The sequence below is a fragment of the Littorina saxatilis genome, linkage group LG9 (genome assembly GCF_037325665.1).
Source record: "Littorina saxatilis isolate snail1 linkage group LG9, US_GU_Lsax_2.0, whole genome shotgun sequence".
Classification (NCBI taxonomy): Eukaryota; Metazoa; Mollusca; class Gastropoda; order Littorinimorpha; family Littorinidae; genus Littorina; species Littorina saxatilis.
Genome location: NC_090253.1, coordinates 37184018 through 37211886, shown reverse-complemented (window position 1 = coordinate 37211886; position 27869 = coordinate 37184018). Strand labels below are relative to the sequence as shown.

The following is a 27869-nucleotide window of genomic DNA, read 5'->3' as shown; positions in this document are numbered from 1 at the left end:
AGAGTCACATGGTGACTTTCAAAATAAATCAACAACAACAAAATCTGGGCAAATTGATAAGGTCTGCAAAGTCAAATGTAAAAAGAACATTTGGACTGTCTATAAAACTTTTATTTAACAAATCTTCCAATTCAGTCCGAAATGTTTGACCAAGCCGGCAATACCAAAATATATGGGATATTATTTCATTTCCATTTATACAAAAGACATAAGTGGACCGTCAAAAATCTTTTGAACAAATAACCGGCTGGCAACATCAAGAATGCCACGAAGCAATCTGGTCTTGAACCATTTTTACTGTGTGTCCTAAGTTGTTTTAAAACACATATCATGAATCTGTTTCCAGTTCATGTTGCAAAAAATATATGTTTCATCTAGTCATGCCAGCAGGGTTATTATCAAATTTTATTTTCAAAAAAACTCCTTTAATGGTCTGTTTGCCTCTACAAATAATCTGCCAAGGTTTATTATCCCAAATCTGAAAACCTTTTAACGAATCAATTTTCACTTTTCTCTCATATTTTCTTAAGGACTGAAGCACACTTCCATAAAATAAAATAAAAATTTTGACTTCAAAAGTAACAAATCTCCATTGAAATGTAACAACTGATGGACAAACAGTGCATCATTTTCAATCAATGCCTTATTTACAATAGTCCCTGATCTCGTGTGATGTTCACATTGTAATGTATACATTCGGAAACACAATCATTGGTATCAATTACCTTAAATAAGGAACAGCATTTATTATAATGCTTCAGTAACACATTTCCATACCCAGCACCAACTTTAAATATCTTTCAATCCAGGTGTCATATAAAAATTAAACTACTTTTTACATGAAATTCCAACATCTTGAACCTGCGAATCCAATTTATCTTTACTCATGCCACAGAAGTATAAATGTCATACATATTTAAACCATCATGGCAATAAGGTCTGCAGACGACATTTCCCCGAATCTTTGCACATTTACCATTCCACAGGAAGGAACAAAAGGCTGCATTAACTTCTCGTAAAAAAGCTTCGGATAGGTCTGGCAATGGTACAGTTAATAAATAATCCAATTTGGACAAGACCATGGTTTTCAAAATTATAATTTTAACGAATGGAGTTAACTGTCTTCGGCATCAATCATTCAAAACTATTTTAATCTCTTTTTATTGTAATTAATTTCCAAAATGTTGTTGGTGTTTGTTGAAAAATCGACTCCCAATACTTTAACAATCCCAGTTCACGTCCCTCATATATCTTTCTTATGAATTTTACTTTCTTCCGATCCAGACAATTTGAGTTTTTTCATTATTTATCTTTAATCCAGAGAATTCAAAAAGATCTCTAGTAAGTTTTAACACATTCAACAAACGATTCCTTACTCCCATCCAAATTAAGAGTTGTATTGTCCGCAAACTTACAAATATTTATGCAACTTAGTGGTTCACTAGAACAAACATTGGACCTCCAAGAATTTGATTTGGTAGACTGTGAGGAGGAGGAGGATTCCAGTGAGTATGTCAATATGTAAATAACATCAATACCACCCACACAACAAAAACAAAAAATATGCATGCTCCAAATTGGAGATTAACTCAATTAACAGAAGAAAGTCTAGTTCAAAGCATAAACTTTGTAGTCACAAATGCACTGTAAATTACCCCTTAAGAATAGTTCTGATTACCGTGTACAGTATGTGCAGATTATACTCCTTGCAAAAACAGCATATCAAGGACCTTGTAAGCACCCACCAAGGTTATGAATCCATTTACTCAGAAGTAGCAATTAGCGTTTAATGGTAATGTACCCTTTGCATGTTCAGTTCATCATGAGAAATAGCGCTATTGAAATGACAATGGCAAACAATGTCTGCTTCTACCCAACTATAAAGATGAACACTGCATAACACTATGACCTATTGACATTTCAAGTTAGCCAACACTGTTGTCAGTTGCCTGGTCTTTCTTCACATGTCATCATCACTGGAATCCTCCACCTCGTCACATTCTACCAAATCACATTCTTGGAGGTCAAATGTTGGTTCTAGTGAACTTGCTGAAAGCGTCTCAAGCAGATGGCTTTTGGAATAAACCCAACTGTTAATGGCAATGTGCTTGGCAAAGTCCGTTGCACAAGTTTCATGGAGTTGCTCGAGTGCAATTCTCCGAGCACACAAAATGTGAAGTTCCCCGTACTGATCGGAACTTAACGGAACGTCACAGATGAGCATGTCCAGCTTCTTTTCCTTTTTCGCTAAACATGTTAAAAAAAGGCCCATATCCTTTTTGGTTGCTTCCTCCCCCTCACATGCACGTTCAAAGTCAGCATAGGCCAGGGCTGCCTTCTGTTGCAGGTGGTTGAGTCCTGATGCCTGGAGCTGGACATACACAGGGTGGTCCAGGTCCTTCAGGTCCTTGCTGCTCACCTCACAGCCATAACTCGCCAAGTTGTCCGAAGCTTTGGCCAAGTTTTGGCTGTTGATCTTCAGCTGCTTGCCAATCCTGGAGGCCACCGACTGTCCATCTGTTAGATCACACACACAAACGTAACAAAGAGTGCTAGCTGTGAGATAAAGCTTGTCTACGAGTTGTATAAAATAAATAACTGCGGACACTGGAGCAAACTTCTAAAAAAAAAACCTACTTTTTTTTTTATTACAAAGAAAATATATTTGCATCAGACCAGAGCAAATATTTGAACTTATATATCTTTTGAAAATTATTTATGCCATCATGGGAACAATTTTGCTCTCAAATTAAATTAAGAGGAAAAAACGCATAACAAAGATAAATTAAACTTAAAAGCGTCATTGCCATTTGAGATCCAATTTGATCTTTACAGGCACATAACTTCAATCGTTAATCTTGCTAATCAATTTGTTTTCATTAGTGCAGAAATGTGTTAACACTCATCAAATCTTTTAGATAGGCCTTCAAGTGATTTTGCTACGTGAATAACAATGGGAACACAAGAGATACTTTAATCTCACAGTCTCAAAAAGTACAGTTTTGCCTGAGTGCTGCTACCAGTACCAGCAACCCCTAGTTTGCCAAACAAAAGTTTATCTTATATAAAATAAATATAGTCTGCATTATCCAGGGATCGCGTTTACGCACGATTTTTTGCGTATTTGACGCATTTTAAAAGTCGCTGACGCGTTTTTTTCGCCGCGCCGCGTAAGCCATACGCAAAAATATTGTAACTTTTTCTTGTCTTCACGCAGCGCTTTTGCTCTGACTTAATAATCACCCGATCCTGAAACTGACTATAGGGCTCGAGAAGTGACGACACACATGAAATCTGCGCGTCAAAACTAAAGTCCGTTTCTTTTTGCATCGAAGTATCGCAAACGAACGTAACGAGGGTATTTCCAGATAATGTCTTGTCGGATAATGAAACAGACATTAGCTGCTCTCCCATCTCGCGCTTCCAAAAGGCGGAAAGTGTGTCTAGTCGTATTAGAGCGGGAAACAAACTCGCAAGGCCCGAAGGTTGGAGACAGCAGGGGTGTTATTCGACAGGCGTGCGCGGAGTTCGACAGGAAAACTCGCCGTATTTAGGTAAGGAGTGTCTTTAAGTCTTTCGTGCGTGTTTTGTTTGTGTCTGTACGTGTTTTCGTAGTACGCAAAAATATTGGTCCGTGACGCGTTTTTTTCGTTTCGTTGCGTATGACTTACGCGTTTTTTAAAAAGCTAGCGCGATCCCTGATTATCTGTTAGACACAGTCAACTGTCTTTTTCCCCCAGACAAGACATTTACAAATCACCTGCATATTTTGCACGGAGGTGGTTCAAGAACTGCCTCTCTTTTGACAAAGTCAGTGCAGTGGAAAGGCTGGTGCGCACAAATTTTGCCTTGGCTTCCACTGCTGCATTCTTAGTGCTGGCATCTTTTGCATCCAGTGGTCTGTCCAGTCTGCAGCGTCTCTGAAGCTTATGTGCCTGAATGAGAAGCCTGAAACAAAATTAGGCACAAATTAAGTGAGCCACACAACAGGCTAAAAAGAAAATGTGATGTGCTTATGAAAGAAAAGCAGCTACGAAGCCAGAATGTAATGGGTTGTCCCCGCTCCTAGATGTCTTCTTTTATGCCCTCACAGTGAATTCATTAGGGCATGTCTCCTTTTCCAAGCAAGCTGCTCTAATGAACCACCAATATGACAAAAAGGCACACTCTAACACAAACATCAATAAATATACATTCAACAAGAGGCGAAGCCTTCAAGGCTCACGTAAGAAATAGACAAACAGTAACACAAACTCAATCAGTCCGTCACACATACACACCCACACACACAGTAAGCTTAGGTGACACTGTGCAAGAAAGAGAGACACTTGATCTAGATCTGTCTGTGTCTGCATGTAGCCTACTTACAGGGACACGACTGCCAAATAGTCTCGGCCCGCTCAAAATAACAATGACCGAGACCACACACACCACGCGAGAGAGAAAGACTACAGGGAGGCATGCCGTCATGATGCATTAATTGACGTCAAACACTTTTGACCGTGACGTAATCTTATGCGAGCTTTATCCATAGTCTTGGATAACCACTCACACATAGACTCGGAAATGTTAAAGTTTCTACCACAGACATACACACACACACACGCACGCACGCACAAACGCACAGACAGACAGTTACGATCGCATAGGCTACACTTCGTGAGCCAAAAATCTCTTATTCACAAATCACCGTAATCACAAAATGAACCTAAAAATTTTGATTTTGTTTCAAGTGTGAGGGAATAGCCTTGCAGCCCACGTAATAATATTCAGCGTGCGTGCGCGTGTTTGAGTGATTTCATTGGTACGCATGCACTTGACGCCATCTTTTATGTGACGTAATTTACGACGCACGATGCTAGCTTTTAGAACAGCTTAGCACTGACGCTTCAAGCAGACGTGACTTTGTTGCAGACGACAAGCTGCTAATCTGTTAGTATCGATGTGCGGGAGTTGTTTGATAAAATAATAAGTTTCTTTAGGATAATAGTCCCTTACGGACATGGTTGGTTAACGACGGTTAGCGGAAAATAGAGTAGTATAAATTGAAGAAGAACCGGATTATTTGCCGGAAGTTAGTGATTCAGGGTCAGAGTTCACTGTAGCGCATGATTATGCGAAATAGTCCAAAGATTTGAGGTCTATATAATGTTTTGGATTTCAAGTGCGCGGCACTCTTTGTTAATCGGGAGTCATTTAACTTTAACTAAATTCCTTGTTAACCGGGAAAAGTAAACCTTAGCCGACTTCTTCGTTAATCGGAAGCCGGCCTTCATTACTAACCGTAAGGATTTAATTGCTTAGATCTGTTGTTAAACTTGTTTAATCATTCTTTGTGAACTAGGAACCTTGCAGTCTACACTAAATAGCTCCTTGTCAATCGGGAGTTCTGTTATAACGCTTGTATAAATTCCTTGCCAATCGGGAATCTGATAGCATCTCATGCACTAAATAGCTCCTTGTCAATCGGGAGTTTTGTTATAACGTTTGTATAAATTCCTTGCCAATCGGGAATCTGATAGTGATAGTATCTCATGCACTAAATAGCTCCTTGTTAATCGGGAGTTCTGTTATAAAGACTTTAAGTCTGAATAAGTTCCTTGTCAATCGGGAACCTGATAATCACCCCCCTTGTGTAAACGACAGTCAGCGACAGTACTGAGACACGACAGAGATAGTTGTGAAGTGACGAGTCTGCGTGAAAGTGGCGATGTTTTGATTTCATGCACTTGTAGAATAAAAATGATGTTTTAAACTGTACAACCACGGTGTGGGCTACATTCGTTGGCAAGAGAGAGGCCGTTGGCCGTATGAGAGTTGAAAACTAGAGTCTACTGCATCGGGGATAAGAGAGGGAAACGGGAAATATTCTTACACTCAAAACAAAACACAACGCGAGGTCAAACAACATCACGAGTAAATAAGAAACATCCTGCACAATCCCCTGGCAGCCCCCGGTTTTAATCAAATCTGCCACATTAAATGGTGACCGTGCACCAGGATTTTAACAAAGTTAGTAGATCTAGTAGAAGTAAATTTAACGGTAGCCCAGATAGCCCAGACCGTGGTTGAAAAAAAAAAAAAAAAAAAAAAGAGAGAAAGAAAAGAGAGGAAACGCCTCCAACTGTGTTTGTTTTCGAAGGACGTCGAAAAACAAGGTAAGAAAGAAACATTTTTTCATTGTATTTGCTACATTGTTGCCACACGTGTGTACGATGATTTGAAGCGGGATTGTTGCTATTTTGTATGACGTAGGTTCAGACAGGATTTGAAATGTGTTGGCTTATTATGAAATAAGTTCTGTTACATTCCCATTTATGAAGTTGATATAGTTCATGTTAGTGGAAGTTCGGCGAAGGTTTCGCAAAGATTGAATTGTTTTGAACAAAAGAAAGATGGGTATTTTGTCAAGACTAGGGCAAGTCGTGAGCGCTCTCTCACCAAGTTTTCTTACGGCTAAGGGTTCGATGGCAAGGAGAGAAGAAAGAGAAATAGAAATGGAAGACAGTTACCTTCGGGGAGGTCAGACTAGGTGGTCAGAAACACCACGAAGATATAGGTATCCATCACAATATCCAGAGAATGAACAGAAAGGCGAAATGCACATGTCTTTTGACTCAGGGTACGAGGTTGAGAGCGAACAGGCCGAGAACGGTCATGCGCATGCTTATGCAGGTCGGGGTCAAGGGTCAGCCAATCATAGGGTAGATGAGGGAACACGTCGCCCAGGTCTATTCATAGAGAGGGAAAAACCCTACCAACATGCCAGCAGGAAATCGATTCAGGCTGATAAGTACGATGGTACCTCAATTGATTTGAATGACTACCTAGAACATTTTGATGGGGTGTCGACTTGGAATGAGTGGACAGAAGAAGAAAAGGGGATTCAATTGTCGTTGAGTCTTAGAGGGGCTGCTCAGCAGGTGTTGGGGTATTTGCAACAGGAAGAAAAGAGAGATTTCGTTGCGTTGACCAGCGCGCTGGAAAAGAGGTTCAGTCCTAAAGAGAGAGTGATGTCGTACAGGTGCGAGTTTCGCAACAGAAGACGTAGAAATCAGGAAACAGTTGAGGAGTATGGGTTTGCACTCTGTCGCTTGGCTACCAGGGCTTATAGGGACATGGAAACTGGGGCAAGGGAACTCATACTGATAGAACAGTTTATTGGTGGATTGTCGGAAGAGGCTCTCAGAGAGAGGGTGCAGTTCGGACACCCCAGTACCCTAGACGAAGCAGTGTCGCTAGCCGGGGAATACGTAGCTTTCAAGAATAACGGGTTTCCCGAAAAGACGTTGAAAAAGCCCGAGGACGCTGGGTCAGCGATCCGATACGTAGGAGGAGGGGATGGAAGGAAAGAGGAAAACGCAAACGAAGAAGACATGAGTAGAAAAGTGGACATGTTAGAAAAGAAAATAGAGGAGTTGTCGAGAGGCAGGGCACGGAAGCCCGAGACGGGTAGCTGTTTCGTTTGCGGTGATCCCCAACATTTCGCTCGTCAGTGTCCTAGAAAGAAGGAAAGACAAGGGGGATGGGTACAGCCAAGGGGGAACGCTCAGTCAGCGCCGTTAAACTAGATGGGGTTGCGTTCGAGGCCAAGAACACAGCCCACCGTGAAGACGCAAAGGCCAATCAAGGTAGTAAAGAACAACCACCCGTGAGAGTAAGCATAGCTGCAGGCGCCTGTTGGCTAATACCGGTCGAAGTGGGCATGCAAAAGATAGAGATGTTGGTCGATACAGGGGCAGGCATGACTATTCTCTCGGCGGAAGTTTTTGAAGCTATGGGAGATAGGAGACCCAAGCTTAACCCAGTTAGCAATCGTTTGAGCATGGCAAACGGCGATCCTTTGGGAGTTCAGGGAAAAGGCCGATTCTCTATGAGCATCGATGGGCAAAAGTTCAGGACCCAGATGGTAGTGGGAGAGATCAAAGGGGCTCAGGGCATACTGGGGATGGATTTTCTGAAAAAGAATGCTACCTCTCTTGATTTTGGTAAGGGTACCTTGCATATTCACGGCCGGGCGGTGCAGATGATCAGTGAAGCGAGTCAGACGTGCGCTAGGGTTAAGGTCACGGAATCAGTGAACATACCCCCCAATAGCGAAAGGTTGGTCAGGGCTATGGTAACGGGAGATTGGACAGGAAAACGGGAGGGACTCATAGAACCCCTACGTCAGGCTAACAAGCACCCGGGTATGGAGGTGCCTAGGGCGATGGTATCTGTCGGGAGCGAGGGAATTTACGTTCCGATTTCGAACTTTTCTGAACATGAGATGCATCTAGAAGGGGGAATGATGGTAGCCTCTATTCAAGCAGTAGAGCAGGTGGAAAACAGGGACATTGAGAAAGAGAGTCACGATAGTAGAAGAGAGAAAGATGGTGTGGGGCTATCAGCGCCATTGACAGACATGATGGGAAAGGTAGACGGGGGAGTGAGCGCCCCAACCAAAGAAAAGTTACTGGGTTTAGTGAGTGAGTTTCGAGAAGTCTTTTACGAGACCACAGGGCAGTTAGGACGGTCCGGAAGGACCAAGCACGAAATCAATGTGGAAGGAAACAGACCAGTCAAAATCCCCCCTCGTAGACCCCCCATAGCGCAGAGAGAGGTGATCGAGGAAGAGGTGAGGAAAATGTGTGAAGCGGATGTGATAGAGCCAAGTGAAAGCCCTTGGGCTGCCCCCGTGGTTCTAGTGAAGAAGAAAGACGGTAGCGTACGTTTCTGTGTTGATTTCAGAAAGCTCAATGCGTTGACAAAGAAGGACGCTTATCCTCTGCCTAGAATAGACGAGTCACTCGATCTCTTGGCGGGTAGCAAATGGTTTTCTACCTTAGACATGGCACAGGGCTATTTCCAAGTTGAAATGAAGGATAGTGACAAGGAAAAGACAGCTTTCAGTACGCATGTGGGTCATTACCAGTTCAAGGTGTTACCTTTTGGCTTGTGCAACAGCTGTTCGACCTTTCAGAGACTCATGGAGTTAACGCTCCAAGGAGTAGGTTTTGACAGGGTTTTGGTATACGTGGATGACATAGTGGTTATGGGAAAGAGCGAGGAAGACCACCTGGAAAATCTGAGGAGGGTATTTCAAAGATTCCAGAGGGCGAACTTGAGGTTGAAGGCTGCTAAGTGTCAGTTGTATCAAAAGGAAGTGTCCTTTCTCGGGCATGTGATCTCTGAAGAAGGGATAAAGTGTGACGAAGCAAAGATAGAGGCAGTCAGAGATTGGCCTACTCCCACTACGGTGACGGAGGTTAGAAGTTTCTTGGGGCTAGCCTCGTATTACAGGAAGTTCATTAGAGACTTTGCCGACAAGGCTGTGCCTCTCACGAGTTTGACCAAAAAGCGAGCTATCTTTGTATGGGGTGACGACTGCCAGAGGGCATTCGAGCAGCTTAAGGAAGCATTGATCATGGCCCCAGTGTTGGCTTATCCTCGTAGAGAGGGAACGTTTGTGTTAGACACCGACGCATCGGGATGGTCAGTGGGAGCAGTGCTTAGCCAGGTACAGGATGGGGAAGAGAAGGTGATTGCCTATGCGAGCAAAACTCTATGTCCCAGCAGGCGTAGGTACTGTGTCACGTATCGTGAGCTATACGCAGTGGTCACGTTCGTGAAACACTTTCGCCATTACTTGGCAGGTAGGAAATTCCTCGTACGAACGGACCACAGTTCCTTACGGTGGCTTAGGAATTTTAAGAACCCAGAGGGTATGGTCGCCAGGTGGATAGCTACGCTAGACTCATATGATTTTGACATGGAATATCGCAAAGGCACACTACATGGCAATTCAGACGCAATGTCACGCAAGCCTTATCGTGCATGCAAACGAGACAACTGTTCAGAGTGCGTAGGCGAGAGCACGCATGTGCATGTAGTGAAACAAGATGCAAAGGAGGGAGAAAGCGGGTCAAACGCCGCAACCCCTGCCGAGGTTGTTCAAAGAACAGGCATAGACGGAAATCAGGTTACTCAGAGTAAATCTGCCCAGCATGAAGCAAGGGACGTAACTGGGGTATCCGTCGCAGAAAAAGGACGTGAGGAATCGCCTCCCGTTAAACACCAAATGGTTACTCGCTCTCAACATAAAACAGGGGAAGGAAAAGAAAAGCGGGATGGTCAGGGAAGCTCTCAGAGTAAATCTGCTTCGTGGGACGAGGATGAGTTTGTTTTGGCACCTAGCGAGTTTTGCCTTCCACCTGGGTACTTTGTGGGCACAGGGGAATCTCTAGAGAAGAGTCTAGGAGAAGGTTCGTGTCCGCAGGGTGACGTTTCTGTTCACTCGGAAGGGGAAGCAGGAACGGGGGTAGCTACGGGTACTATCGGGTCGCCAGAGGGGTCCCGAACCCATAGTGAGGTACCCGGCACACATGATCTCGTGAGAGAGATTGAGTCCGGGGAGGGCGCCTACTCCGCTGCGGCGGACGGGGCAGCCGAGAGAAGTGAGTCAGATCATTTGGAATGTTTAGAGGGGCTACGAAGCGATTGGTCCGATAGTTGGACAACGGAGGAGATAAGACAGTGGCAAACAGAGGACCCGGTGACGCGGGTGGTCATCGAGTTGATCAATAGCGGAGTTGAAAGGCCACGCGGGAACGAAGCATCTCAGTATAGTCAGGCGGTCAAGTCGTTGTTGAACTTGTGGGATAACTTGAGGGTGATAGAGGGAATACTTTACCGACGGATTGCGGCCGTGGGTACTGGTGAACCTCGCACGGTGCTAGTGGCACCTTCAGCAGTGCGTTACCGCATTATGAGAATGACACATGACGTTAGATCGTCTAGTCATTTTGGACGTGACAAAACGTTGTCTAGAGTCAAGCAAGTGGCCTATTGGCCAGGGATGCATAGTGATGTTGCGAGATGGTGTGCGGAATGCATCCCTTGCGCGAGAAAGAAACCTGGTCCTGGGAGGGGGAAAGAACCATTACAACACGTAAACGTGGGATCCCCTATGGACAAAATAGCCATTGATATTGTAGGCCCTTTGCCGATGAGCAATCACGGTAACGAGTATATCATGGTAGTGACAGACTACTTTACCAAGTGGGTGGAGGCCTACCCCCTAGAGAATCATACGGCCCAGGCAGTGGCCGATAAGCTGGTCACAGAGTTCATAAGCCGGTTTGGCATTCCTAATTCCATCCATACAGACCAAGGGAGGGAATTTGAAAGTGTGCTGTTTGGATGCATGTGTGACTTACTGGACATTGACAAGACAAGGACTACGCCTTACCGACCGCAAAGCGACGGGCTCGTAGAAAGGTTTAACCAGACGTTACAACAGCTGTTAGCCATCTTGGTTAATGAGCAACGGAGTGACTGGGACGATCACATACCTTTCGTTCTTATGGCCTATAGGGCTTCCCAGCAGCAGTCCACTAAGTGTTCCCCTAACCTGCTAATGTTTGGGCGTGAGGTCACTCTTCCTATCGGGATGGTCGTGGGTCCGGCCCCGGGGGAAACGAAGAGGGATTGCCCTAGCCAATAATTATGTGGAGTGGTTACGGGAAGGGTTGGAGCGGGCTTTTGAGTTCGTTCGAGAGAACGTGAAGAGTAGCGCCAGTAGGCAGAAAAAGTCCTATGACAGGAACTGTAAAAGAAGGAACTATGAAGTAGGGTCCCTGGTGTGGAGGTGGTACCCCCCCAAGGCCAATCAGAAGTTAGGCACCGGGTGGACGGGTCCCTACCAGGTAATGGCGGTGAAGGGTTACAGTTCCGTGCTCTTGCAGTATAAAGAGGGGTGTCCCTCTGTGTGGGTGCATAAGGATGACCTTAAACAGTACAGAGGGGTGGAGAAGGCTTAGGGAATGGTAAAGAAAAGGGGAAATAGACTATTATCGCTGTGGTAGACCCCCCCCCCCCCCCCCCCCCCCGTTAGCCTGACCCCATAGTACCGATTTTCTGCCCCAGTCCTGTCAGAAATTCGTTTGCCCCTTTATGATTAAATTTTTACTTTTATTCTGTCAGATGCGTGTCTGCCCGAACTGCGGGGAGGTCTTTAAGACGGGGAAGAGCCTCAGAGGGCATGTGTTCTCAACCCATCCCCGTCTCTTAATCACGACTGTAGAAGAAGAGAAAAAGGAGGAGGGTCGCCGCCTGCAATCCCACCCCCCAATTTCCCCTTTCGAAAGAAAGAAGAGAGAGGCGAGGGAGCAAAGAATGAGGGTAGCGGGGATAAGGACAGCGGAGGAGAGGAGGAAAGAGAGGGAGGTGGAGGAAATGCTAGCCGATTTCGGATACTACAGCCCCCCTCCCCCCCAGCCACAGCTCCCCAGTTACAATTTACCCACCGCTAATTTCCCCGTCCAGCTGCCCACTACCCACGCCCAGAGTGATAGGTGGGAAACTCGGCTGGTTGGCATGGGCCAGCGGGTGGGACAGACGATGGAGGCTCTTAAAGCAAGCAGGAAGTTCCTCATCAACCAGACATTTCATGTCGGGGTTTTCAGTCCAGAAAGGGGTAAGGGGGTGGATTTCATGATAACATAATAACCTGCTAACCCGCTAACCGGCCAACTGGTTGAAAGAAGAAGAAGATGCCTGCTAACCACCCCGCTGTCTAACTACAAAGAACATTAGTCGCATAACGTCATTGGCTCCCGGTGGATGGGTAATGCGACACCCTCCCCTGCAAAACCGGTGTCACAGCAAGTCCGTAACCTTCTGTGGGTCATCAATGCAGCCATCATCACTCACCTCTAACCTTCTGTGGGTCAGCAATGCAGCCATCATCACTCACCTCTAACCTTCTGTGGGTCAGCAATGCAGCCATCATCACTCACCTCTAACCTCCTGTGGGTCAGCAATGCCGCCATCATCACTCACCTCTAACCTTCTGTGGGTCAGCAACGCCGCTATCATCACTCACCTCTAACCTTCTGTGGGTCAGCAACGCAGCCATCATCACTCACCTCTAACCTTCTGTGGGTCAGCAATGCAGCCATCATCACTCACCTCTAACCTTCTGTGGGTCAGCAATGCAGCCATCATCACTCACCTCTAACCTTCTGTGGGTCAGCAATGCCGCCGTCATCACACACCTCTAACCTTCTGTGGGTCGTCGACGTCGCCATGCATTCGGCGAACTGAGAAGTTATAACATTTACGAGTTTCGATACTCTTGACCGGCCAGCACGGACAATAATGCATTTAGCTTTAGCGCTGGCCAGGTTAGATAGCTTGTGGTTGAAGTCAGTTCAACCAAAGAGACAATAATTATCGCATGGATAATGATAAGTTTGCCCGAGGACATTTCGAGGGCACTAGTAAGAAATATTTAGTATGTGTTCCAGATGATCTCTTGCAATTTTATTCAATTAATTGTTAACAAAATGACATTGAATTTGAGTGGTGGGGATTGTGAGGGAATAGCCTTACAGCCCACGTAATAATATTCAGCGTGCGTGCGCGTGTTTGAGTGACTTCATTGGTACGCATGCACTTGACGCCATCTTTTATGTGACGTAATTTACGACGCACGATGCTAGCTTTTAGAACAGCTTAGCACTGACGCTTCAAGCAGACGTGACTTTGTTGCAGACGACCAGCTGCTAATCTGTTAGTATCGATGTGCGGGAGTTGTTTGATAAAATGATAAGTTTCTTTAGGATAATAGTCCCTTACGGACATGGTTGTTTAACGACGGTTAGCGGAAAATAGAGTAGTATAAATTGAAGAAGAACCGGATTATTTGCCGGAAGTTAGTGATTCAGGGTCAGAGTTCACTGTAGCGCATGATTATGCGAAATAGTCCAAAGATTTGAGGTCTATATAATGTTTTGGATTTCAAGTGCGCGGCACTCTTTGTTAATCGGGAGTCATTTAACTTTAACTAAATTCCTTGTTAACCGGGAAAAGTAAACCTTAGCCGACTTCTTCGTTAATCGGAAGCCGGCCTTCATTCAGTACTAACCGTAAGGATTTAATTGCTTAGATCTGTTGTTAAACTTGTTTAATCATTCTTTGTGAACTAGGAACCTTGCAGTCTACACTAAATAGCTCCTTGTCAATCGGGAGTTCTGTTATAACGCTTGTATAAATTCCTTGCCAATCGGGAATCTGATAGCATCTCATGCACTAAATAGCTCCTTGTCAATCGGGAGTTTTGTTATAACGTTTGTATAAATTCCTTGCCAATCGGGAATCTGATAGTGATAGTATCTCATGCACTAAATAGCTCCTTGTTAATCGGGAGTTCTGTTATAAAGACTTTAAGTCTGAATAAGTTCCTTGTCAATCGGGAACCTGATAATCACCCCCCTTGTGTAAACGACAGTCAGCGACAGTACTGAGACACGACAGAGATAGTTGTGAAGTGACGAGTCTGCGTGAAAGTGGCATGTTTTGATTTCATGCACTTGTAGAATAAAAATGATGTTTTAAACTGTACAACCACGGTGTGGGCTACATTCGTTGGCAAGAGAGAGGCCGTTGGCCGTATGAGAGTTGAAAACTAGAGTCTACTGCATCGGGGATAAGAGAGGGAAACGGGAAATATTCTTACACTCAAAACAAAACACAACGCGAGGTCAAACAACATCACGAGTAAATAAGAAACATCCTGCACAATCCCCTGGCAGCCCCCGGTTTTAATCAAATCTGCCACACAAGTTTGAAAGAAGGGGTTGGGTGGTTGGTTGGGTATATTAGTTCCAATAAAAGATTCTTCTTCTTCTGAATTCATGTGCTGAAACACTTGTTGTTTTTTTTGTGCATGCGTGGGCCTTTCCCTGTATGCCATTTAGGCAGCCATACGCCTCTTTCAGGGGATGCATGCTGGAAGTTTCACGTTTCTATAATCCACACAACTCCGACATAGGTTATATGATCTTTTCAATGCGCCCTTGGTGTTGTGCTTGTGTGTACACACGAAGGGGTATAAGGCACTAGCAGGTCTGTACATACTTTGTCGAACCCAAGACCTTCTACTTGGGGGGTAGACATCTTATCCACTAGCCCACTGTCCGTGTCAATACAAGTTCTAAAAATGCCTTGAACCCTAAAAAAAAATTGTTAAAAAAGGTTTGCAACACATTCGACCCACCTTTCAATGTCTGCAGAAAGTTTCTCTTTTGTGTTCTCTGATTCACTTGTTTGCAGTTCAGCTCTGCAACAAAGAACAAATTAACAAGTAGATTTATCTTTGTGTTCTTAAATGTATTTAATTACATTACTATGTTATTATCACAGAAATAAAGGACTAGCTTAAACAAAAATGTGTGTCAATCACTGGTGTTCAGTAAAATTGACACACAAGGGCTTTTAACCAGACGATTTTTTCAGTTGTAATCTTTTTCTTCAAAACTTATTTGTACTTTTTCTTCACCGTCTCTACATACTTACCGTTTTTCTGCAACTTGCACAATGGTGTATGCATACTCCTCCCTCAATGTCAGCTTTGCATCACCTACAAATGACAACATATACATTTTTTAAATATTTTTTTTATCCTACATTCCTGAGAGAGACACCCGTGAGATAATAATCGTTCAAATCACACGTGTGTATATCATGAAAATGAGGTCATGTCAAGCAAGTCTGGCAGGGACCTGTATTTCGACTGCTTATGATTTCAAAGTCACCGAGACAAACGTCATTATAGAACTAAAGAATTTGCGCTCGCTAATTACCCTCAATGAATTTTTAGAACACATCACGCCACACTTTCACAGTGACGTTTCTTTGCTTTGACGTAATAGACTGCACGAGGCTTTAGAAGAGATCAAGGTTGCAAAACAAGCATCTTCAATTTAGCTGCCTCGACTGCAGGATATTTTCAGTCAAATACACGTAAGTACAGTATGCAAGATAAACAGAATACTAGATGGCTGGCCGTTTCGTACCAGATTTACACTCGTTGCTTTTTCAAATAGTGAACAGCTCGCTTTCACTCGCAGTTCAATATTTAAAAAAAACAACTTGTGTAAATCTGGTACGACACAGCAAGCTATGTAGTATTCTCTATTTATATATCAACTAAAATGGACAAAGAATGCAAAGATATTGATAAACTTTCACAAATTTTTCTGTGACAAATTTCCCTTTTATCATTAACACAACATCTTTTCTGAAAAAGGCACTTTAATTACACACAAACATGCTTCCATTTGAAACTTCGAGGTCGTCATATTGACGCCTGACCAAAGCTAATTGAAGCCCGATGGATGAAGATGAAGACTGAGAAGTTTCAAATGGAAGCATGTTAATGTTATTGTAATTCAATCTGACGACGATCTCTTTCCTGCTTTCATGCGATGGTAAACAGACAGAATTGGTTCCGTTCTGTTCACACACTACTTTCAGTCCACCTACCTGCCAGGGTCAAGTCCCAAGAAATATGTCTCTGTATTCCTATATTATCACTCTGCTCCTGTTTTGTTTTCTTTCACATACATTTTCCCTTCTTTTTTGACAGGTTTTTTGACAGCAAACTCAAAACACATTCTTTTCATCACAAAAGCGATCTTTGGAATTGACTGACGTAATCCGGAAGAATTCATGCATCAACTTACGTCACGTATTCGACGTCATCACTTCGCATATAAATGGTCTTGGTATTTCGCTGGCCTTCATATTTCCTTGTAAAATGACCCTCAAAGCTAACCGAGACTAGTTGAGGCTGTATCAATGCGCCTCGCCAGCAGGTTGTTAATGGATTTTTTAGCGAGTGGTTATCGACAATTAATGACCGGTAATTTTTCATGAGTTTGGGCATTTTGACCAATCACAAAATCTGTTTCATTAAAACGCAAACTTGATTGAATTACAATAAAACATAAAGTTCTTTGCAGTAATGCCTTTTAAATTTTAATTCACAATGTTTCTAAAAATCATCCAGAAAGACCACAACAGTTCTTGAACCATTCACTTATTTATGGTTTCTTACATGCTCACCTCTGACGCTGGGTTGTGAGGTACAATCCTTTTGCAAAGCTGTCAACCAGTCCTTTGAAGTACCAGCTGAAAGCAACAACAACAAAATAAATAAAATAAAAAAATTATTGTCAAACTACTTTGCAATTATCTTGGAATCAAAATGACAAGTCAAATTACAAGAGAACAACACGCTTCTCAATACTGAGTCAATTATCAACAAGTAAAGGCCTGTACAGCTTGCAGATGAAAAAAGCCCATATCAAGCCAGAACACCCTAACAGAACTGAACATATTTTTATAACCATCAAGACCAAATAACGACCTTACTTTTGAATGAAAGCATTGGAGCTGACAGCACCTACCTATGTCTGGGTGGCCCTTCAGTTCCTGCTCAATGCCCTGGAAGTCAGACTGTGACCTTTGCTTCATTCTGGCTGCAGTTTCCATCTGCCTCAACAGCTTTTTTCCTAAGCAATTAGAACAAAGCAAACAAAAGTAATAAGCAAATATTGAAGTGTAAAGTAAACAAAACAAAAATAACAACACTAAAACGGCAAGAGAACCAAAAATAAGATGGAAACAAACACACCAAGACATTTTGTTCATGCAATCAGACAATATATCCCCTACATGCTTTGTAATCCTGCCATGAGGGCTGCTGCAATCAAAAGTATTGGTGCAAGCTTCTCAAGTGTTCCTCAACCCCTGAACATTTGCTCTAAACTTTGGATCTGTAATGCCGACATTGGTTACTCAATGTGTGCCAGACACAGAGGCCTAGTGGATAAGACCCTGACCTCTCACGCAGAAGCTTCAAATCCCTACTGCGTCTAATTGGTTGAAGGTTGTTATTTTTCAGATCTCCCAAGTCAAATATTAAGCAGACCTTTGAATGCATACTCCTTTTATGTGTACACATAAGCACAAGACCAAGTACACACAGAAAAGATCTTGAAATCCATGTCAGAGTTTGGTGCGTTATAGAAATAGAAAATAACAAGAATGTATCCGCTGAAATCAGCCTATGGCTGCTTGAATAGCAGGGTAAAAATCAGTCATATATGTAAAAATCCACTCATGCACAAAATATGAGTTTATGTGTGAGTTTCAGCCCATGAAAGTAAAACTAGAAGGATCCTTGTGCATGCATTTGCACACACAGGTGGTACAATTTGAAATGCCTAGTGCCTGTACTGAATGATGACTGGGAAATACAGAAATCCCCGCGCAATTGGTTTGAAAGTGAAACCAGCCTGATAACAAAAAACTAATAACAAAGCCAGGGCGCTATGAATTGCTTGAGTCAAATAGCCTTTTTTGTAGAGAATGGTATTTAATGTGACACATGCCTTGATACCATTCCCAATGATAAAGAGACATTGTCACTTTGACCATTAAAAAATTCCACTTGGAAATTAGTTACATTTGTGATGGTATCTGCAGTTACTGTTCTTAACTGTACAAATAATTTCTTCCAGTTTAATGGTGCTTTTGTATCAAAAACCACCACCAACAACAACAAAAAAAGCAGAGGAAACAAATAAAAACACAAATACTAATACCATGAACATTAACTATTAAGAGTTACACAAACCTAGCCTTGAAAAGCTTTTTCTAGAGTATGCAAAAAGAGCGTCATTCAGCAGATCTTCTCTGCTGCCCATGGCCATCTGTTTGGAAGCTGGTGCAAATTTTCGCAAGTAGCTCCAAACACGCTCCATTCCCTCACCATCACAGAGACCAGCTCCAACAGTGCACCTCTGACCATAGGTAAGCTGAAACAGGAATAACAATTACAAGACATTAAATACCCAATGTTTGTCACGAGAAACTTGACTAAATGAGAAGGAGGATCAGTGTACCTGATAGAGCTAATGACTGAGCGTCTCAAGCATTCAGGATACAGTTTCAGGCTCCATCTCCATCTTGTCAATCTAACTTTCATCTTGCAGAAACAAATGGGTTCTAACAATGTAAAGTTGAACTGCTTCAAACATCTCTGCCACTGAACTTGTAATTTTTATCGCAAAGATTTTAGAGCAGAATTATGTATTATCAGGATCATTACAGATATACAGTGGTACCTCCCTTTACCACCCCTCTCTTTTACAGCTAGGGCCTTCAATATTACGACCGACTTTTCTCTGACGAATTTGTTCTCCTTCTTCGTCTTAGTATTTCTCACCTCCATATTACGTCCCCCCTCTCTAATACGACATAGGGCCGTCCATACATGGACTACAACTTTTCCCAAAATTATCACGGGTTTGATTTACTCTAACTTATATCTCCAGTCGAGCGAGTAAGCGTTACGGACACAAACACGTGCTGAAATCCTGCGGCACCTTAACGGCTGAAGCCATGGTTTTTCATTTCTATTTCAGGTCATTACTTTATTTTGAATAGATAAAGGTCATTCACCAGATGTCTGCTTCATTTTGCAAAGAACTGTGCAGGAACTACTACCTTTTAAACACGCAAAGTTACAGAAACGTTATGAAAGCAATCCGAACATCGAACCAAAATCGAAAGTTCTGGTGATGTCATGAAATTTTGCGATGTAGGTATGCAAAGCGTGTGTAAACATTTTTGGTCTAGCTAACAATGGCGGCCGACGAATATGGGTTTTGAAATCTGGAACTGTTCTTGGTTTTTCCCGATCCATGACCGAATGACGCGACATACAATAGATTATCCTCAGAATCCCGTCAGTGAAGTTTGAAGGTGAGTAGTGGAGTGTCCTAAATTACTCAACTCTGTGGACACACAGTAGTGCAGTTGTCCCTTGAATGAGTGAGTCAAGTTTCATCGTGAAAACTGACGCTTTTGGCTACAATTTTACATCATTTTCAACACACTGCCGCGGTTCTTATTCGCTTTGTTCCTTGCCTTTGGGACACTTTTCTTTGTTTTTAACGAAATCGTTGCTGGGTATCGTGTGTGGTATCGACATTGATGTGCATGCTAGGACCGCATGCTTTCGTTCAACCTCAGTTTGTCTATTTCAAACCTTTAACCCATGAGTAGTTACGGGGCTTCATTAAACAAGCAAGAAAACTGTGTTGGTAATTAATTGAATAGAAAACAGGTTACCATAATCGTTTAAGGAAAGAATAACATTACTTTGTGGGCGGCATCAATCAAAACACCAATGTCATTCCGGATCATTGACAGACCCGGACATAACAAAACAATCCTCTATGTTACGTTCCCTCCATATAACCGAATTTCGGTTACATTTTCAAAGACGTTAGATAGACATACCACTGTACATCAAAAACATTTAAATCTGTTATAGTTTTGAACAAACCTAAACAAAATTCATAATGTACCAAAGATATCATTTTAAAACATAATTCTAGCATCTTATCTTCATGTCCGTGACACATCAAAAAGGAAAAGTATGTGAGAGTACACTCACACACACACAATAGGGAAATGCGCAGAGCAGGCAAAGTGTGCAGAGCAGAGAAATGTGCAGAGCAGGGACAATCAATTAATTATTAACACCAGCATCACAGAACAGTTCTGTAACTCTCAAGGCTTTTTTTCTCACCAAAGAGTTTTAAATTCATTCAGAAGATTCATGAGGCATAAAATGAAATACATATATCATATGCTTACCTGGCAAGGCATGTTGTGTGCAAAACGATGGAAGGCAGGCACTGAGAATCGGAACTGCTCCACCAAGTTGCTCATGCGGTTTTTCAAATGCTTGTGCAGCTTGCACCCAACATCATACATTATCAGTTGCTGTTTCTCCCTCAAGTCGCTGGTTCTTTGTGGCAACTTTGAAAGCAGCAGAGATGGATATGCCATGCTACAAATAAGAGAAAAAAGAAACATATTGCTCAAAATTAAAAAAAAATTAAAAAATTTTAAGATAATGTTGTCTTCTTCTTCTTGTTGTAAGCTTACTGTTCTTAGGTGATTTGTGAATAAGAGATTTTTGAGTGTATATTTATTGATGTTTGTGTTAGTGTGTGCCTACTTGTCATATTGGTGGTTCACTAAAGCAGCTTGCTTGGAAAAGGAGACATGCCCTAATGAATTCAATGTGAGGGCATAAAAGAAGACATCTAGGAGCGGGAACACTCCCATTACATTCCGGCTTCGTAGCTGCTTTTTTCTTCATAAGCACATCACACTTTCTTTTTTGCAAAAAACTCACATTTCCCCTTGTTTCATGTTGAGCATCAAGCCTGGGAATTCATGTTGGCACACAGAACCAAATACACCAGTGACATCCAGCTTTTTGGTTTTGTTTTTGGATCGGATAGCATCACCAGCCTGGAACTGTGAGCAATCCTGAAAACATAGGTATTATACTTGATAAATAGAACCTAATAGTACAAAACCAAAGAAGATTATTAACAGCTGTCCTGCGTTCAGTGTTTGCTTCTTAATGTATTTTCCATGACGATACATAGTACATGTAGCGTTTAGTCATATCTCAAAAAGGAACGGCATCCGCAACTCATTTCACATAAGCGGGACACCCCTTTCTAGCAAATCATGCGCAGTTAAATTCACGGTATGCAGCTGAGCGCAGTAGATTTTGTCACTATGCACAGCTGTGTGCAGCTGCACACAACATATATTTAGCACTCTCAGTCTCATATTACTTAATAATAATATATATATATATACACGTTCATTATGGAGTATCTTAAACGGCATTTCAGACCTGAAAGTCCCAAAACTAGTGCAATAGCCTTTAGCTAGTGATTCTGGAAATTGACTAGCCAGAGAGCAAACTTTACTAGCCAAACCAACAATTTCTTTCAGCAACTTTACTTGCATTTGGTGAGTAGATGAACATTTCTATTCGCCAGTTACATGTTTCTACTCGCCACTTTCAGGGCTGCACTTTCCAGTGTCGGCATCACCTACCCTGAGCTATATTTACATTGTGATACATAATGAGAAGCTGAAATGAGTACCAGGACTCCCAACAAACAGGGACACTATGCATGTAATTGTTTTCTGGCTTTCAAGAAGTAAAGCAAGCTACGCTGAAAGAGTTGGCAGTTCTGATAGCAGCAGTGTACAGAAAATTAATGTATCCATGTGTTAATTTTAAAGTCAAACTGCTCAAAATGCTTGTAAAACTTGTTACTATGTACTTGATCCAGTTTCTCAATTATAAGACTTCTAGAGAGGTAGACTGGAAACATACCGAACAATCCTTGGATGATGCGTTGGCTGTCCACTGCTTGACAAACTCACTGACTTCATCATCCTTAACAAAGAAGCCGTCCTTGTGACGTGGTGTCTGGTAATTACCGCTGCGTTGTTTGTGGACCAAGGCAAAGTTACCATCCAAAGACAGCACGGAGCGACTTCTGTCCTGTTACAAATTAAAACAAGCCAGGTATTTAATCTCTAAACATGCTAATGATGGGTTGAAACAGTTCAATTTGCATGAAATCAGTTTATAACTTTAAGTAGCTATAGCCTATACATAGCTTAACATCTACAGGGGTGTACCTTAACCCTTACACTGGTGCAATTCTGTAACACACGTTACATAGCCACTAGTGAATTAACAGAGAAAAATAAAGAAAAACGGTCATATAGGTTTTCACATCCAATGGAGGTAATCGGAACCGACCAAACAGACTGAGCCAGTAGCGCAACATATGTTGCAACTATCAGCCTAAGGGTTAACCTATTTTGGATGCTAACCAGAATAGCGGGGGCCAAAATACTGAACTAACAAGAGCAGTAACTAAGAAAGTAACCACACAATCACACATACCCCCTTGTCACCCAGTCACACATGAAATCGCACTCAGAAAACAAAAACTAACCATTAACACTAACAAAAACACTGAACAGCATGAAAACCTGTTCAACAGATTTTTCTGAGCAGCATTATCTTAGACAATGTAGCGTGAAGAACAGACCATTCGTGGTCCTGGATGTTTTTAACCTTGAATCTGTTTGATCCTACCACAAACGCTGATTTTCGCTGCCTCTCGAGATCTCCTGTTTGCGTGTGTTCAATACCATAACAGCAGTGGAGTGAACACTTCAAGAATCAAGAAATCTCTACATTGTTACTGAAACGTGTGGTTAAGTGCAAGTTCGAAGCTTGGACACGAGTGAGAGGTAAGAGACAGCATCACGCTAGCAAACGCATTGAACGAAGATGGTGTCTTGTAGCACACCGAATGCGAGAGCTCTTTGCTCTTCCATTTGACTGTGTTGCATTTACACCTTTGTCGTGCCAGACAGGCAGTGAAGAGGAATTTTAAATTCGCACAGAGCAATTTGAAACCACCCCCGGCGGGCAAGTGCTAAGGTACAACCCTGCATCTATATATCCCAAACACAAAATAAATTACCCCTCTTGGTGATAAATTAATTACCAAAACTAAAACAAGTCCTCTAGATAAAAAAAAAAAAGTTATAAATATTACCTCCTCGCAAACTCCACAGGAATGGACATCAACATCAGCCAGTCTGCCTTCTCTTGTCACCTGTGTGCGATGATACCGATACTCATTGATTGCACCAATGAGATTGCGGTACAAATCCGGCTTGGTCTTGGCCGCTGTTTTTATGCCCATGAGGAGGTCCAGCTCCTGGATGGAGTTTGCAAATGCTTGCACAGACAAAGATCCATGCAGCTGCATACAAACACAGAGTTCCAGCAGTTGCAAGCTGAATGCCGTCCTTGGGTTACAAGGGGTTGCTGGCCACAAACCATACTGGAGCATCGTCACAGCAACACCTTCATCGGGACAAATGTCCATCCTGACATCTTGTGATACACCTGGATGGATATAAACAGAACGTCAATGCTTGACTAAATGTAAACAAATGAAAAACTGTAAGTTCATTATCCATTGGTTCATAAATGAATAAAAGACGGGCGCTGTGGCGGGGTGGTAAGACGTCAGCCTCTTAATCGGAAGGTCGAGGGTTCCAATCCTGGTGGGTTAAGTGTGGAGATTTTTCCGATCTCCCAGGTCAACTTATGTGCAGACCTGCTAGTGGCTTATCCCCCTTCGTGTAAACACAAGACCAAGTGCGCACGAAAAAGATCCTGTAATCCATGTCAGAGTTCGGTGGGTTATAGAAACACGAAAATACCCAGCATGCTTCCTCCGAAAGCAGCATATGGCTGCCTTAATGGCGGGGTAAAAACGGTCATACACGTAAATTTCCACTCGTGCAAAGACACGAGTGTACGTGGGAGTTTTAGCCCACGAATGCAGAAGAAGAAGAAGATAAATAAATAAGAAAGATTATCACACAACCATCAGAGAAAGGGAACAATATGAAACACTTTTGTACTTACCATGTGCATCAAAAACAACTATGTCAATGGTGCTGACATTGTCACAAATGTGTCTGGGCAGCTGTTTCAGGTGAGGTACCTCCTGGACTGGCCAATACATCTTGTCCTCCTGAATTATACAAAGTGTGTCAAAGACCAAATTGCTTTATTGTAAAAACATATGGTCTCATGTAATATAATGAACTAATCAATTATACCAAAAACAGATAACATGACGTACTGTTAAAAAAAAACAGATTGCCAACGTTCTAAACCAAACCTCTGTGAAAACAATAAGTGGGAAATATATGAAGTAAAATCTTACTGAAAATCAAACGTGTTTATGAAACATATCTGACTCACAGTCACAATGGAAATTAACAAAAATTACATAATTAATTTTGTTAGTCTGACCAGAGACATAGATAGAAGAGATGCAAAGCGCTGTCTTCCCGCTCGCGTTATCTTTGCCTACGGCAGGGGCAAGTAATCCTCTGTCTAGCACCGGCCGGCTGCGAACTGAGCTATCATTTACCAAACTTTGCACTCCAAAATAAAATATAAATAATAAATTGACAATAAAAGTGACATAATGTTACATGTATGGGAAGAATGCATAATTGTGCAAGTGTCTACTTTACCAAAAAAAAACATGGACAGTTGAATAAAACGTTTTTGCATCCATAATTTAGAGAAAAATAACCATTTAAAGGTAAACGTTGATAATTGTTGTGTTTTTAAAGAATTATAACTGTTTCATAGAAAATCATAGATAATAAAACATGCAAACTGTTCATTATTTGCACTCAAGAGAAACAGAAAATCACAAGAAGAAAATTATTGCATCATTTGGTGATTAGAAGATGAATGATAAAGAAAGCAATTTCGCTCATTTCTCCTTTATGAACTTGTAACTTTGTATCCACACGCCAGTGTGAGTGCGAGAACCACTTTTGAGTGAGACATAAAAGCATCAAATTTAATTACAGTGCGTCAAAAATTATACAAACAGATTAATGTACACACCAGTAATGCATTTGCTAGTTAAGGGAAAGTAAAGTTGCGCACAAAAGATAATAATAGCTCCCAAACATTGCCTCCGCGCACAATGTAAGGCAAGGAACAACAGCGTAGTACGGGATGAGTGGCTGACAATCGCGCGAGGTCACGCAGACCGAACGCGGTACCCCAAGAGTTACACGCCTCCCGGCCTCGCTTCGCATCTCTTCAATGTATGTCTCTGGTCTGACTTAAAAATCACGTTATCATTTTCTCTGTGTCTGTGATTACGTTTGTTTTTCTCTCGAAGAGCTAGATCCACATGGTAAAAGCAGCATACGTGACTCCGGATGAAGAAAAATACACTCTCCCTTATTAGATTACTTGCCTATGAAAAGCGAAACACTCAAAATCAATATCAAACCAAGGAGTGGGGAAAATAAATATTTAAGAGATAGCAAAATACATAGATGATATTAATATATTAACTCTAACTAAGTGTAAGTGTTTCTAACCTTCCAAATATATGGTTTGTGGAACATAACTGTCCGGTGGATATTAGAGGAGCAGTTATGACACAAGAAGACCATAGGCCCACAGTCCCAGCAGCGTATTATATCCGTCTGCCTTTTCTGACAATGGCTACATATTTGCACGGGGCACAGAGATTCAAGCCTGGTCTGCAACAAGGATCCTCGGAGTTCGCACCACCTGTCTTCCTCAACTGCTTTTCTCTGGCTATGGGCTGATAAGGTGACCTCTTTGCTGTCAATCTCCATAAAACCCTGGATCCCTGAAAATGAAAATTCTAAAGTTAAACTTATGTCAGGAAACTCAAAAACGCATACCCTTAGCTTATCAAGTGAGGATTAAGAGTTATAAGCGACACAAGTTAAATTTGTCATGTCAAATTTCACACTGGCACCACAATACTTTAAAGGCCGTGGCTAGAGGTCCGTCGAGCCTGAAGGCTCAAAGAGATGCAGTTTATTCGCAGTTGTCAGAGAGGGGGGAACAAGTTTAAAATTAAACAGATGATCATTTTGAAATAAAAAATAAAAATGGACCGACAATGGCAAGACTTGAACCGGTGACCTCATATTCTCCAGCCCATTTCACTAACGACTGAGCGAAGAAGGCAAGGTGACTGATGGGTGAAAAATGAAAGTCTATTTAAATATATTGTGAGATACTGGTGACTGCGGGTTCCCTAGACTGGAGGCTCCAAAACCACTCCCTATTTTAAACAATAACAAGATCATGCGTTAAAATAAGTAAAGAATGCCAATGGATTCTCAGCTGTGAATTTAATGAACACACTAAAGTTCAAGATTACCAAAAGTTCCTTACACCGTAAACAGTAGATCTACTTACAGTATTAGTAAGCTTAATTTGATTCAAAAAGCAAAATTCATCTCACTCCCCGAGTCACTCCGGCTATGGCCCGTTATGGTATGGCTGAAGTGCTCAAAGTTTCCATTAAATTTCCCTCTTTACCCCTTTTGCTATTGACAAATGTAATCAGCGCTGCTTCAGAAACAAGAAATTAATTAAAGAACAGCAGAGTGTCTACCTGATTCATCGGATTGAAGAGATGACCCTGGCGTTGGTTCTGTGCCGACTGAGAGTGTGGGGATGGCATCTTTAAAACTCTCTGTTTGTTCGGGAAAATCAAGGTCATCCAGTGTAGGCCTCCCCGGTTTCCATGGCAAAGACATTTTTTTGGGTTTCCCCTTTTTTGAACAGTCAAGCATTTCAAAATCGGTGTTGATGGGTTGCCAAGTTCGCCGACCCCTTTTCTGTCGATACGCCATGTTGAAACAATAGGCACGCTATTAAAAAAAAAAGTCAAGAACGGAAACTGGCAGTAAAAGAAAAAAGTCGCATATTTCAAAAACAAATTTCGTCGCGAAAGTAGCAACCAGATTATTCATCAGTATAAGTATACATGTCTTTAAAAAAAACAATACATGAACTACAGTAATTTATCTGTTTCCGATAACAGTTTTATACTGACTGTCACTCCTCATCGGAGACATCGCTTCGAACCACACTACCGTATACGCTGACAGTACACACAGTATACGTTCCCCTACTGTTCAGCGAGAACACATACATACGTTATGTCTGCTTATACCGAGGTGCAATGGGTGATATATATATATATATATATATATATATATATATATATATATATATATATATATATAATTCAGAGCTAACCAATCAGTAAGCACAATCAGGAAAGTCAGTCTTCGCAAAATCTGCGCCAAGTCACGGCCGAGTCGAGCAGCGCTCAACTGAGTTTTCGAGTCGCTGCTAAATCTGGCCTAAATCGAACCTAAAACGTCAGGGCCAGACTTTTCGCCGACTTGGCCTCGGGAGCGATTTCAAACCGACAAAAGTTGGGGAAAAGTTGCTTGAAAGATTGCCATGTGAACGGCACTTAAAAAATCCCCGTGTAGTAATAAGTGTCAGAACAATAACAGCAGCTCGGTCGGTCCCGCATGTACAATCACACAATAATGTCAAGAGTGCAGAGTCACGCCGACATGTAATTATGTTTGAAGGCCGTCTCGCCTGTTTCAAACGCGGACGACGGAATGACGCCAGCCGGCTTCTTAAACTGACACAGGCATTCTGATCATCATCGGTCCATGCCGTATCGCCGGCATCTCTCTCAGAATATCACATTAAAGCGTTTGTTTGT

At 42.2% G+C, this 27869-nt stretch overlaps 1 protein-coding gene across 1 annotated transcript; it reads right to left on the bottom strand.

Moving 5' to 3' along the window:
* Positions 1-27318, bottom strand: LOC138975958 (uncharacterized). The gene is made up of 14 exons (XM_070348731.1): positions 26733-27318; positions 25675-25952; positions 24182-24290; positions 23298-23653; positions 22052-22222; positions 21044-21180; positions 20497-20692; positions 18467-18647; positions 17235-17339; positions 16891-16956; positions 15340-15403; positions 15041-15103; positions 3761-3948; positions 1-2517 (listed from the first exon to the last, which is right to left on the bottom strand). Exons 1-14 carry the CDS (start codon positions 26971-26973, stop codon positions 1961-1963), a joined length of 2712 nt encoding a protein of 903 aa, XP_070204832.1. The 5' UTR covers positions 26974-27318; the 3' UTR covers positions 1-1960.
* Positions 27319-27869: the final 551 nt, after the last annotated feature.